The sequence below is a fragment of the Triticum aestivum genome, chromosome 7A, assembly GCF_018294505.1.
Source record: "Triticum aestivum cultivar Chinese Spring chromosome 7A, IWGSC CS RefSeq v2.1, whole genome shotgun sequence".
NCBI lineage: Eukaryota > Viridiplantae > Streptophyta > Magnoliopsida > Poales > Poaceae > Triticum > Triticum aestivum.
In genome coordinates, this window is record NC_057812.1 from 3409893 (window position 1) to 3425457 (window position 15565).

A 15565-nucleotide genomic window follows, 5' to 3' on the forward strand; every position below is an offset into this window, starting at 1 on the left:
GTCGACCGAAGAAGATGAATAAAATGCGTTCAAAGCCCTTGCGACTTTAGCGGGCCTAGTCTAAGAGGCAACCTTAGGGGGGGTGAAAAACAGCATGAATGGTCTTGTGGCGGCCTTTCTTACAGCATCTACAACTGGACACTTTACTTCCCCCTAAACGTCTGGGCGGAACTCGATGGGAACAAAACTCACGGGATGCAAAAAACGTAAATTTAGAGGGAAAATGGTGGCCTTTTGTAGGATCAAGAATCCAGTCAGATCTTCTCCAGTCTAATCCCAGTGCTTCGAAAGAAACACAAGATAATTTAATCGAGCGCGCATAGGGCCACAGGCATAGCGTTTGAGGACGTAATTTGGAAAGATAAGGCAGACAGGCACGACAAAAGAGGCACGAGCACATGATGCATAGCGTGCGATGCATGCGAGGAGACGAAGAAGAGTGAGACACAACAAAGCCACCACTTCGCTTAGTCTTCTCTTGCCAGAACTCTAGCCACCGTCACTCATCTGCGGATTGGCCACCGGACATGTATGACGCTGGCGGCAGCTCGTCGTCCTGGCCGGGCGGCAAGGAGGAGCTGCAGCCCGAGGTTATTCTCTACACGGCGTCGGCGTCGCGCCGCAGAGGGCGCACCTCCGCCGACCGCTACGCCTTGTGCGCCCTGCTACGCGGCTACGGCCTGGCCGTGGACGTGCGCGACGTGTCCACGAGCAAAGCGCACCGCTGTGAGCTCAAGTCATTGCTTGCGGCTCGGGGCTGCGCCTTCTCCCTCCCGCAGCTCCTCGTGGGAGGCCGGCTCGTTGGCGGCCCTGACGATGTTAGGCAGCTTCACCAGGCCGGCGAGCTGCGGCCTCTCCTCGACAGCGCCTCAAGGCCGAGCCCCGCCTTCGTGTGCCAAGCGTGTAAGAGGGTCGGCTCCGAGCCGTGCCCAAAGTGCAGCGAGTCCCGCAACAAGATGCTGGATCATGGCATTGTTGAGAAGGAGGAGGACAGGGTCGTCCTTTTTTATCCAACCCAAGGTGACACTTTGTTTCTCTCCTTCATATCCCTGTACTACAAAAAGAAAAGAAAAACCCAGAGACTGAACTTTTACTACATTCAATGATGCACCCAACCCTCGATTATGTTAGCCTATACCCTGCTTCTGTTATTTTCTTCAGTTAGCAAAATAAACGGCCAGGACATGTCCCTGTACATGACTTGGTTGAGCTGATTTCTCCTGTTAGTTAGTTAGCTGAATAGTGCAGCCATGCTCTGGTCATGGGATGGCATGCCATGGTGATTGCGGCAAGTGCGCACACGGCACACCTAGCTCACGTCGAGCATCGTGGGATGGCACAACAGGTAGGCTCGGCTTAGGAAGGAAACTTCCTTCTGTAACGACAGTGCAAATGAAGCTTTATACATCGCGTGTCCTACTAGTAGGTCGCCACCTGAATCAGTTGAATAAATCTGGGTTGCTTGCTGTCTTGGTGCATGCTGTCCATTTCTTGCAAACAATAATAGTTCATGTAGAAAATGTACTGGGGCTCTAGTGCCGGGAAGAAATCTCTGGCAGCCATCAAACCCGTCGTGGTATCATCATCTCTGCTACAGTGGTGGGCATGGGCCATCCGCATCGTCATAGCCACCGTCCCTGGGCCAAGGTTTTAGTGGGGTTTGAAAGAAAATCATTTTGGTTTTGGTCCTTCTAACAAAATATAGTTGTACAAAAAGTTGGAAATCTAAAGTATTTCAGTTACTATCTACTCCTACATACTAGTGGTAAAGAACATACAATGCCTTAGCGAAGTTGCGGGGTTGACTCTAGAATGTACCTATATTTTTCATGTACTTCTTCTGAATTTTAAATTTATGGTTTATCAATTCATCCAAAATTAACAACAAAATATTTTGAAATTCATGAACTTAGTCATAAAAATAATAAATGAAATCCAAAACATTGGCCACAGCAGAAGCCTCCACCTCCCGCATCGATCTCTCCTCAACACAGTTCTCAGTGCTAATGTGTATGAATTACATCAAACGGGTGACTGCTGCCACTAAAAAATCTGGTGACTGTGTGTGTGATTTTGCAAGTGCATGGGCAGTTGACCATAGTGGAGATGTGTGTAGTCGAGTACACCAACGGCATCATGGCTATTTTTGGAGGCATACCACTAGCCACGCTCACAATACCTTTGTGTCTAATTATCTATTTTGCACCAGTACCCATAAAAAAATAGGACCTTGCATTGGCGACACCTCCAGGCCGACAGCGCTAGAGGCTCCTTCTCTTTATCTCCTCTTCTCACCATTGTCGATGCGCTACCGGGCATAACCTCCATGGTGGGTGGCGGCGGGGCTTGCCTCTGACGAGGGGCGTGGAAGGCCCTATCTTCGTGGGGGCCAGGCAAGGCAGTGATGAAGAGGGCAGTGGCCCTCGGTGGGCTTCTGACTAGTGCACCGTAGCAACAAATGGTAGCTCACCCTACTCCATTGTCACTAGTAGAAAAAGGGTCAAACATGAAGCACATTAGTGCCGGTTTGTATTTGAGCCGGCACTAATGTATACATTAGTGCCGGTTCCAACGGCTAGCCGGGCCGCCTTCATTAGTACCGATTCGTGGCGAACCTTTAGCACCGGTTCGTGCCACGAACCGGTACTAATGAGAGTGGCGGTAGGATGTTGTCAGAATGGGGCCCCTCCAGCCCCTTTAGTACCGGTTCTTGGCACGAACCGGTACTAAAGGTCGTCCTACATAAACCCTTCGTCCACCCGAGCTCGCTCTGTTCTTCCCCTTTCCCCTCTCCTCTCTGTTCTTCCCCTCTTCCTCTCGAGCTCATCACACATTTTGCCTAAAATTTGTCAAGATTTGAAGTCCCCCATTCATTGAAATGGTCACAAAGGTTAGCAACTTTGTCCTTTCATCTCTCATTGCTAGATTAGCTCTTGCAATGCTTTATATAGTGATTAATTTGTGAGTTTAGTAATTTGGGAGGATATATATATATATATATATATATATATATATATATATATATATATATATATATATATATATACATACATACATATATATATATGTGCTAGTATTTGATTTATATGCAATTTGAGGTCAAAAATAACACTTAGTTTGCATATGTAGGTGTGGTTTACTTAGTGCATTCTAAATCTCCATCGTAGCCACCGTCGATCGCCCGCACCGTCCCGTCGCCGGCAGCACCTTGTGGTGAGCCTCTTGTTCATGAAATTTTATATAAAAATTGATGTTTGTGTGATTTGGATAGTTACTCGTATAATTATCTTACCCGTTCGTTGTTTGTTATACATATAGCGCCATGGTTTTGATATCCGTCCTCGTCGGCCCTAGTCCTTGTTATGATTCAGATGTGGTATGTATATTCTCTTTTAAAACTAGTTGCATTTTGTGTTTATGACAAATTATGCCCATCAAGTTGACATAGAAATTTTTTCTAGGAGGTATGTGAACCGGAAATTCCAACCGACCCTATTGCCGAGAGGTTAAATTTAGTTGAAAGAGAAAACGAGTACTTGAAAGAAAAGTTGAAAAGAATTGAGGGGGAGAAGATGGAATTGGAGTTGCATGTTGCCGATGTCGTCGATGATCACAAGATGAAGATGGAGAAAATGTGCTTGAAGATTAGAAAGATTAGAAAATATGCCATCGATAGTGAGGCTTGGTATCATTATGCTGTTGGATCCATTGTTACCTTAGTTGCGATCTTGATCGTATTTGTTGTTGCATTTAAATGATTTAGCTAGAGAGTTATTTGTTTGTTGCATTTAAGTGTTGTATGAACTTTATGTATGAACTTGTATTAATTTGGTCTATTCGGTGTTGTGTAATGAAGATGAGCCGGCAATGGATGTACGATGACCGATGCTCTCCCCAGTTCGTTGAGGGCGTGCATACTTTTCTGCTTGCGGCTGAGGCAAACAAGTGGGCGGATGGTTTTATGCCTTGTCCATGTGCTCGCTGTAAGAATGGTAACAATTACTCTACGTCAAGAACCATTCACGTCCACCTGTTTAAGTCCGGCTTCATGCCCCATTATAATGTTTGGACCAAACACGGAGAAAGAGGGGTTATGATGGAAGACAATGAAGAAGAAGAGGACGACGACAACTATCCTGGCCATGGGTTCCCTGAATACGATGATACAACAATGGGGGAAGAAGCTGAGCCGGTAATGCGGGAAGAAGCTGAGCCGGCAATGTGGGAAGAAGCTGAAGAAGAGGCATCAGATGAGCCCGTTGATGATCTAGGTCGGGCCATTGCCGATGCAAAGAGAAACTGCGCAAGTGATTTGGAGAAGAAGAAGTTGCAGCGCATGTTAGAGGATCACAAAAAATTGTTGTACCCGAATTGCGTAGGTGACAAGAAAAAGCTGGGCACCACACTGGAATTGCTGCAATGGAAGGCAGAGAATGGTGTATCTGACAAGGGATTTGGAAAGTTGCTGGTAATGATAAAGGATATGCTTCCAAAGGACAACGAATTGCCCGAGAGTACGTAGAAGCAAAGAAGGTTGTCTGCCCTCTAGGGTTAGAGGTGCAGAAGATACATGCATGCCCTAAATATTGCATCCTCTACCGCGGTGAGTACGAGGATTTGAACGCTTGCCCGGTATGTGGTGCATTGCGCTATAAGATCAGCCGCGATGACCCTGGTGATGTCGAGGGCCGGCGCCCCAGGAAGAAGATTCCTGCCAAGGTGATGTGGTATGCTCCTATAATACCACGGTTGAAACGTTTGTTCCAAAACAAAGAGCATGCCAAGGCGATGCGATGGCACAGAGAAGACCGTAAGAAAGACGGAAAGTTGAGAGTACCCGCTGACGGGTCGCAGTGGAGAAAAATCGAAAGAAAGTACGGGAAGGAGTTTGCAGATGACGCAAGGAGCGTATGGTTTGGTCTAAGCGCAGATGGCATTAATCCTTTTGGGGAGCAGAGCAGCAACCATAGCACCTGGCCTGTGACTCTATGTTTATATAACCTTCCTCCTTGGTTGTGCATGAAGCGGAAGTTCATTATGATGCCAGTGCTCATCCAAGGCCCTAAGCAACCCGACAACGACATTGATGTGTACCTAAGGCCATTAGTTGAAGAACTCTTACAACTGTGGAATGGAACAGGTGTACGTGCGTGGGATGAGCACATGGGGAAAGAATTTGACCTAAAGGCGTTGCTGTTCGTGACCATCAATGATTGGCCTGCTCTCAGTAACCTTTCAGGACAGACAAACAAGGGATACCGCGCATGCACGCACTGTTTGGACGATACCGACAGTATGTATTTGGCTAATAAGAATGTGTACCTGGGACATCGTCGATTTCTTCCGAGCAGGCATCCCGTAAGAAAGAAAGGCAAGCATTTCAAAGGTGAGGCGGATCACCGAACGAAGCCTCGCCACCGTACTGGTGCTGATGTACATGATATGGTCAAGGATTTGAAGGTGGTCTTTGGAAAGGGTCCTGGTGGACAACCTGTTCCGAATGACGCTGACGGACACGCACCCATGTGGAAGAAGAAATCTATATTTTGGGACCTGCCCTATTGGAAAGACCTCGAGGTCCGCTCCGCAATCAACGTGATGCACGTGACGAAGAATCTTTGTGTGACCCTGCTTGGCTTCTTAGGCGTGTATGGGAAGACAAAAGATACACCTGAGGCACAGGAGGACCAGCAACGTATGCACGGAAAAGACGGCATACATCAGGGTCATGCAAGCTACGCTCTTACCAAAAAAGAGAAGGAAATCTTCTTTGAATGTCTGCTCAGTATTAAGGTACCATCTAGCTTCTCGTCGAATATAAAGGGAATAATAAACATGGCAGAGAAAAAGTTCCAGAACCTAAAGTCTCATGACTGCCACGTGATTATGACGCAACTGCTTCCGGTTGCATTGAGGGGGCTTCTACCGGAAAACGTTTGATTAGCCATTGTGAAGCTACGTGCATTTCTCAATGCAATCTCTCAGAAGGTAATCGATCCAGAAATCATACCAAGGTTACAGAATGATTTGGTGCAATATCTTGTCAGTTTCGAGTTGGTGTTCCCACCATCCTTCTTCAACATCATGACGCACGTCCTAGTTCACCTATGCGAAGAGATTAACATTTTGGGTCCTGTATTTCTACACAATATGTTCCCCTTTGAGAGGTTCATGGGAGTCTTAAAGAAATATGTTCATAACCGTGCTAGGCCAGAAGGAAGCATCTCCAAGGGCCGTCAAAATGAGGAGGTCATTGAGTTTTGTATTGACTTTATTCCTGACCTTAAGCCGATTGGTGTTCCTGAATCGCGGCATAAGGGCAGACTGGATGGAAAAGGCACGCTAGGAGGGGAACAAATAATATGTATGGACGAACATTCTCTCACTGAAGCACACTACACAGTTCTACAGAATTCCGCCTTGGTGGCTCCGTATATGGACGAACACAAGAATTTGCTACGCTCCAAACACCCGGAGCGGTCTGATGACTGGATTACACGTGAACAAACCAGGAGTTTCGCCAGCTGGTTGCAAGCACGTACCATGCATGACACCTCTATTGAAGATGACATGTACTTGCTGTCCCAGTTACCATCTTCGAATATAATGACTTTCAAAGGGTACGAGATAAATGGTAATACATTTTACACGATTGCCCAAGATAAGAAGAGCACCAACCAAAACAGTGGTGTCCGCTTTGATGCAGGAACCAAGACGGGAAAGGAAACATATTATGGTTATATACTGGACATATGGGAACTTGACTATCGACGTGGTTTGAAGGTCCCTTTGTTTCGGTGCAAATGGGTCAATATGACACGAGGCGGGGTAACGGAAGACCCGTAGTACGGAATGACAACAGTAGATCTCAACAATCTTGCGTATGCAGATGAACCATTCGTCCTAGCCAATGATGTGGCACAGGTTTTCTATGTGAAGGACATGTCTACCAAGCCAAGAAAAAGAAAAGATAAGGAAGCGAATGCATCGTACGATGAGCCAAAGCGGCACATAGTTCTTTCTGGGAAGAGAAACATCGTGGGAGTGGATGACAAGACAGACAAGTCAGAAGATTATGAGAAGTTTGATGAAATTGCTCCATTCACAGTGAATGTTGACCCGAGCATCCCGTTAAATGATGAAGATTTTCCATGGCTACGACGCAAAGGGACACACGCGAAGAAAAAGTTTCACACCCATAGATCTGGGATGTGATCGGCTTAACTATCACCACTTTCTTCTGTGTTTCACACCCAGGAGGGAATCTCTGTAATAGTTAGTGTAGCTAGTTATGTGTTTTGGCATTTGAAACGCGAAGAAATTTTATGTGCAAGCAAATTCTTTCATGCATTTACTGATTTTTTCAGCTAAATGACCCTGAAATTGAAAATCATTTCAAATGAACTCAGAAAAGGATGAAAGTTGGCATGGTATCATAATTTCACCCACATAGCATGTGCAAAAAAGTAGAGAGGGTTACCGCAAAAACTGGATGCACTTCGTGTACAAAATGGACAATCTGTTTCGAAGTATCAGGGTTTCGGACGAAAACTCATCCATTACAAAGGCATTTCATTTTTTAAATAACTTAAGCATTACCAAATTGAATATAATGATAAAACACACTAATATTAAGCATAAGAACAAAGAATCACTGGAAAATGTATTTTTAAAGTTAAGTTATTCACAAACTAGTGATTCACACAAATTTCAAATAATTCAAAATTTAAAATATTCAAATTTAAAAACTACCGGCACTAACTGAAAGTTTCTAAAAAATATCAAAAATATTCACAAAGAAACTCTAAATACAGCAAAAAACAACTAAAAATAAATAAAACAAAATAAATAAAGCAGAAAAGAAAAAACTAAATGAAAAAAGCCCACCTACCGGGCCACAGCGGCCTGCATACGACTAGAAACCCAACCTGTTGTTGGGCCAGGATGCAGGCCCGCAAGCCCAATAGGCCCCATAGGGCAGAGCAGCAGAGATAGGCCCAGAAGGCCTGCATTTCAGAGGAGATCGAAGGAGCAGCCGCGGCTGGGTTTATAAACCAGTGCGGCTGCCCTTCGCTAGGCGAGGTGGGACTAAACTTTGCGCCCCTCGCCTGGCAGCGCACGCCCCTTTAGTCCGGTTCGTGGCACCAACCGATACTAAAGGGGGGTCTTTTAGTACCGGTTGGAGCCACCACCCGGTACTAAATGGGGTCGCTTCCCGCCGCTTGGGCTAGCCAAAACAGACCTTTAGTACTGGTTGGTGGCTCCAACCGGTACTAAAGGTGGGTTCTATATATACAACACTTCTAAAATTTTCATTCTCCCCCTCTGTTTCTTCCCGATCGATCGACGCCGCCCCTGTCCTACGCCGCCTCCGATCCAGCAAAGTGTCGGGAAAGAGTTCCATCAACACAACGGCGTGGTGACGATCTTGATGTACTACTGTCGCAGGGCTTCGCCTAAGCACCGCTACAATATTATCAAGGATTATGGTGGAAGGGGGCACCGCACACGGCTAAGAAAACGATCACGTGGATCAACTTGTGTGTCTACGGGGTGCCCCCTGCCCCCGTATATAAAGGAGTGGAGGAGGGGAGGGCCGGCCCTCTCTATGGCGCGCCCTAGGGGAGTCCTACTCCCACCGGGAGTAGGATTCCCCCTTTCCTAGTCCAACTAGGAGTCTTTCCATGTAGTAGGAGTAGAAAACAATGAAGGGGCGCAGCCCCTCCCCCTAGTCCAATTCGGACTAGGCCTTGGGGGGGGGGGGCGCGGCCTGCCCTAGGCAGCCCCTCTCTCTTTCCCGTATGGCCCAATAAGGCCCAATACTTCTCCCGGCGAATTCCCGTAACTCTCCGGTACTCCGAAAAATACTCGAACCACTCGGAACCTTTCCGATGTCCGAATATAGTCGTCCAATATATCGATCTTTACGTCTCGACCATTTCGAGACTCCTCGTCATGTCCCCGATCTCATCCGGGACTCTGAACTCCTTCGGTACATCAAAACTCATAAACTGATAATATAACTGTCATCGAAACCTTAAGCGTGCGGACCCTACGGGTTCGAGAACAATGTAGACATGACCAAGACACGTCTCCGGTCAATAACCAATAGCGGGACCTGGATGCCCATATTAAGAGGATTTTCTGTGACATTCTCTCGCAACTCCAGCTTCCGGACCCCCCACAGGATTTTAAGGAGACTGACCTCATTGACAATATCAAGACATATCTACGAAACAAAAGGTACTACTGTTTTTCCTACAACGAAATGTCGCCATAAAACCCTAGTTAATTAATTTGCCCCCTCAATTTTGGCATGTTGCAGGTATCTGATTATTATTGATGATTTGTGGGAAACATCAGTATGGGATATAATTAATCAAGCTTTTCCCAAGGGTAGTCAAGGCAGCAGAATAGTAACAACTACACAGATCGAAGACGTTGCAATAGCATGTTGTTGTTATCAGTCAGAGCATGTCTTTGAAATGAAACCTCTGGATGACGATCACTCAAAAAAGCTATTTTTTAACAGACTCTTTGGCTCTGAAAGTGATTGTCCTGAAGAATTGAAACAAGTTTGTGTTGAAATTGCTGAAATTTGTGATGGTTTGCCGCTAGCCACAATCAGCATAGCTAGTCGTCTACTAAGCCAGGCTGTCATGTCAAATGATCTCTTCACATACATCCATCAGTCGTTAATCTCTTGTTTCTCTGCGGTGCCTACTTCTGAAAGAACTAGACAAGCACTGAATCTGAGCTACAATAATCTTCCTCGTTATTTGAAGACATGCCTGCTCTACCTTATTATGTATCCAGAGGGCTACACGTTCTTAAAAGATGATTTGGTGAAGCAATGGGTGGCTGAAGGTCTGATCTATACAGCAGAAGGGCAAGACATTGAGAAAGTTGCTGAAAGCTATCTCTATCAACTTATTGGTAGAAGCTTCATCCAGCCGATATGTGTCAACTACAACAATGAGGTGTTGTCCTGTCAAGTGCATGGCTTGGTACATGATCTTATTGCACATAAGTCTGAAGAAGAGAATTTCATCGTGGCAATAGACTATAGCTGTCGAAAGAATGTGTCACTTTCTCATAAAGCCCGTCGACTCTCGCTCATATTTGGCGATGCGAGATATGCTAAGACACAAGCAAACATCAGAAAATCACAAGTTCGGTCAGTTAGATTTTCTGGATTACTTGAGTCTATGCCTTGTCTTACAGAGTTCAAGCTTGTGCGTGTCCTAAACCTTCAACTATCTGGTCAAGGCTGCCGTGGTGATGATATAGCAGACCTCAGTGGGATTTCAGAAATGTTTCAACTGAGATATTTGAAGATCGCGTGTGATGTCTGCATCAAACTGCCAAACCATGTGCTACAATACCTGGCAACACTGGATATTACAGATGCAAGATTTGCACCTGTTCCATGGGATGTGAATTTTCCACGGTTGCTTCACTTGCACCTGAGTCTTCCTGTTGAGAGAGATCTGCTGGATTGGGTAGACAGAATAGGGACTCCCAGTTTAATGAGCCTTGGCACGCTGAACTACCTGCAGGAGCTTCATCTTACCATTTCTTCACTGTCTACTTTCCATCATGTGGCGAAAAACATGGAAGCTCTGGGTTCTTTACTCGGAGGTCATGGCAACCTGAAAACTATAGCAGTAGCTCATGCCTCATCGGTTAAAAATACCGCAGCTTCAAAAACAAACATTTTATGGGCTTGTATGGAACCTCCCGCCCTTCTCCAGAGATTTGAATTCTCGCCGCACATCAGCTGCATATTCTCACAGGTACCTTCGTGGGTTCGAAAACTTGGCAACCTATGCATTTTGAAGATTGCAGTGAGGGAACTGATGATGAATTCTGTTGATATTCTCAGAGGTTTGCCTGCCCTGACTGCTCTATCGCTGTATGTGGAGACACCGCCTGATGACAATATCATCTTTGATAAGGCTGGGTTCTCAGTTCTTAAGTACTTCAAGTTTACGTTCATGCGGGGTATAGCTTGGGTAAAATTTGAGGAGGATTCAACGCGTAATCTCTGGAAGCTCAAGCTAGTTTTCAAGGCCATCCCCCCAATGGACCATCCCCAGTGGAGAACATATGGACATGGTACAGCATTAATCAGCATCAATTATATGCCAGGCCTTAGAGAGATCTTCACGAAATTTGGGGGTGCAGCTGCTGATCTGGAGTATGTCTCGAGGATTGGCGTAGCTAGTAATCATCCAAGCAATCCTATAATTGACGTGCAATTTGTGGATTCTGGTTCCTATGTTGATGAAAGCACCGAGACTGAAATAACAAGCACACATGAGATTTTGGAGGAAAACTAGTCTGGTTCTGGGAATACTAGTCTAGGTCGGTGATTAAGCCTTCGTATTCAGGTGCTATAAATAAATTGATAATCAATCTGGCAGAGCATAAATTGGTGTCCTAGCTTTCGCTTGCATAGAGGAAATGGTAAGACCCATGCATAGATCAGTTTGTGAAGTACCCTAGTGGGGGAAATATCTTTTCTTGTAAGGCGTATTGTCGTTAACCCGTCAGCCTTGGCATTCTTGTAATTCACAACTGTATCTTGAGAAGAAAGTTTTTTCTCGACGTTATTACAATACACATATTCCGCGTTGTGACTTAATACACTAACTTGTTGCAGTGTTTGTGTTAGTGTCTCACTCTACCGCTAATTGGGAGAATGAGGAGCTGAACAGCATTATCACCTGCTTGTTATCGTTTGTGTGAACTGTTACATTCTTGATAACATATGTTTCTTATCTGCTTTTTGCAAATAAATGTAGTTATGAACACGGGGAAAGGGAGAAAGCGCGGTAGAGGGTTTTGGATGGATCATGGTTGGACGACCCCAGTTTACTCACAGTATACGGGGAAAAAGGATCTCCGGACCAGACCGCAGATGAATATAGGACCGTGTTGGATGGCAAAACTCGTCCGGACGGATGCGGGTGGTTTGAGGGTCCGTGTTGAAGATGCCCTTATAATAGAAGAGAAAGAAGACATAGATCTAGTATTTTACTCATTCCGTAACTTAACATAAGATGTTTTTTGACACTTACAATATCTAAAAAAAATCTTATGAGTTACAGAGTGAGTATATTATTTTTGTACTAGTAGACAAGAGTAACCTTGGTGCTCAGCTTCGACCTTAGGCGACGACCTGAGTAGAGGACTCGAGAGGGCAGAGGCCATCAAACGACGCGCGAGAGGAGGATGGAGGATGGATGATGGCTTGATTTGTTTGTAAGTGATCTATAGTCTGTACCTCGCTAGGGTTTCCTTCTGATGATTCTTTCTGATGGAGCGTCAAATAAGGGGTAGTATTGTGTATCCATTGCTCCAAAAATTAGGGCACGAGACATGTCGAGGAGCAAACCAAATTAATTGGAGGAAATTTGGGTATATCTAGTGCTTTCTATCAGCGGACATCCTGTAACTTTGTGTTTTCACCTCTGACTGAAACAATCCTTTCTACTCTAGGTATTTGGGGAGGAAACCCCCATCCCAAATTTACATGTATAATCCCCCGTTATATAGAACCAAACAAAGGATTGGGGAGTAAAATGCAACATCCTGTGCCTATACCATCATCAGAAGACGAGCCCCCGTAGCCGTAGTAGTCTGGCACGTCGTTCACCTTAGAATCCACCTTCAGCGCATCAGAAATTGACAGTGCAGTGTCCAAAGGCTCCACACAAGACAGACCAGCTGCCGAAGCAACGGAAGGTACAGCTACTTAAAAACACCAAACCCCAACCTGATGATATTCAATGCACAGCTCATCTCTGTGCCGAGCAAGATTAACCCGGCCAAGGCACCAACCGCCATTGTCGACTTCTTTGGCGAAAGACACCAATGGCCACCAGCGACGACAATCTTGCGTGCAGGCGCTGTTTCTTCTGAAGGCCTTGTTTCTTTAAACAAATCCAGACGATAAGCACTATGGCACTTTGAAAAACAAAGCAAAGTTATTCTTGAAGGCAACAACATTTCTTGCTTCACATATACTGTGTACGCTGTCAGCTCATTTCAAGCTATCAATACATTTTTATTTCTAGCAGCTTCCATATCCATACACTAATATATCATGAAAATGACCTCATGTGCATCGAGGAGAAAGTTATCAGAAGTACTTCAATGGCCTCCCATTGTTAGCCCCTGTAACCTGCTCTGTACTGTGTGTTTTATCCTCTGTCAATGAATATCAACAGCTCTCCTGTTGGATTTTACAAAACTCTTTAAGAAAAGTGCCTGAAGAAACATCCAACACATTCTGAGTTGAAACTAGCTAAATATTCGTGCATTGCTACAGAAGTTGACTGCTCATGCATTGCGAGTGAAGGTTTTCCTAATGACATAAGTTGTTTGAACAACTTTTCTCATCGTAGTCACTAATTTTGTGCAAATATTTTTTTTCTCAAAATAAGGATCAATCGGCTCATCTAACCGTAAGATCTTGATGCATTCTCTACTATACATACAATGTATTTTTTTCTGAGGTAAAAATGTATGATAGTTGCATTAATCAATCTCTTGGCAACTTGAGAGGTAACCTCTGACTCAAGGGTGAAGGGGCGGTCAATAACTAGGACAATGATATAATCTTTTAACTATTATAAGAGTATATTAATGTTTGATAAATTATTGGCATCACTCTTTAAGTCTATAAGATCAGCCGCGATGACCCTGGTGATGTCGAGGGCCGGCGCCCCAGGAAGAAGATTCCTGCCAAGGTGATGTGGTATGCTCCTATAATACCACGGTTGAAACGTTTGTTCCAAAACAAAGAGCATGCCAAGGCGATGCAATGGCACAGAGAAGACCGTAAGAAAGACGGAAAGTTGAGAGTACCCGCTGACGGGTCGCAGTGGAGAAAAATCGAAAGAAAGTACGGGAAGGAGTTTGCAGATGACGCAAGGAGCGTATGGTTTGGTCTAAGCGCAGATGGCATTAATCCTTTTGGGGAGCAGAGCAGCAACCATAGCACCTGGCCTGTGACTCTATGTTTATATAACCTTCCTCCTTGGTTGTGCATGAAGCGGAAGTTCATTATGATGCCAGTGCTCATCCAAGGCCCTAAGCAACCCGACAACGACATTGATGTGTACCTAAGGCCATTAGTTGAAGAACTCTTACAACTGTGGAATGGAACAGGTGTACGTGCGTGGGATGAGCACATGGGGAAAGAATTTGACCTAAAGGCGTTGTTGTTCGTGACCATCAATGATTGGCCTGCTCTCAGTAACCTTTCAGGACAGACAAACAAGGGATACCGCGCATGCACGCACTGTTTGGACGATACCGACAGTATGTATTTGGCTAATAAGAATGTGTACCTGGGACATCGTCGATTTCTTCCGAGCAGGCATCCCGTAAGAAAGAAAGGCAAGCATTTCAAAGGTGAGGCGGATCACCGAACGAAGCCTCGCCACCGTACTGGTGCTGATGTACATGATATGGTCAAGGATTTGAAGGTGGTCTTTGGAAAGGGTCCTGGTGGACAACCTGTTCCGAATGACGCTGACGGACACGCACCCATGTGGAAGAAGAAATCTATATTTTGAGACCTGCCCTATTGGAAAGACCTCGAGGTCCGCTCCGCAATCAACGTGATGCACGTGACGAAGAATCTTTGTGTGACCCTGCTTGGCTTCTTAGGCATGTATGGGAAGACAAAAGATACACCTGAGGCACGGGAGGACCAGCAACGTATGCACGGAAAAGACGACATACATCAGGGTCATGCAAGCTACGCTCTTACCAAAAAAGAGAAGGAAATCTTCTTTGAATGTCTGCTCAGTATTAAGGTACCATCTAGCTTCTCGTCGAATATAAAGGGAATAATAAACATGGCAGAGAAAAAGTTCCAGAACCTAAAGTCTCATGACTGCCACGTGATTATGACGCAACTGCTTCCAGTTGCATTGAGGGGGCTTCTACCGGAAAACGTTCGATTAGCCATTGTGAAGCTACGTGCATTTCTCAATGCAATCTCTCAGAAGGTAATCGATCCAGAAATCATACCAAGGTTACAGAATGATTTGGTGCAATGTCTTGTCAGTTTCGAGTTGGTGTTCCCACCATCCTTCTTCAACATCATGACGCACGTCCTAGTTCACCTATGCGAAGAGATTAACATTTTGGGTCCTGTATTTCTACACAATATGTTCCCCTTTGAGAGGTTCATGGGAGTCTTAAAGAAATATGTTCATAACCGTGCTAGGCCAGAAGGAAGCATCTCCAAGGGCCGTCAAAATGAGGAGGTCATTGAGTTTTGTATTGACTTTATTCCTGACCTTAAGCCGATTGGTGTTCCTGAATCGCGGCATAAGGGCAGACTGGATGGAAAAGGCACGCTAGGAGGGGAACAAATAATATGTATGGACGAACATTCTCTCACTGAAGCACACTACACAGTTCTACAGAATTCCGCCTTGGTGGCTCCGTGTATGGACGAACACAAGAATTTGCTACGCTCCAAACACCCGGAGCGGTCTGATGACTGGATTACACGTGAACAAACCAGGAGTTTCGCCAGCTG

At 45.3% G+C, this 15565-nt stretch overlaps 1 protein-coding gene across 1 annotated transcript in view; it reads left to right on the plus strand.

Annotated features, from left to right (window-relative positions):
• Positions 1–483: 483 nt before the first annotated feature.
• The window catches only part of LOC123150804 (disease resistance protein RGA5-like), a 30307-nt gene continuing 15225 nt past the window's right edge, over positions 484–15565 (plus strand). The window contains exon 1 of the mRNA XM_044570629.1: positions 484–1020. Coding sequence (XP_044426564.1) covers positions 528–1020 — 493 coding nt within the window. The 5' untranslated portion in view covers positions 484–527. The remainder of the gene's footprint in view (positions 1021–15565) is intronic.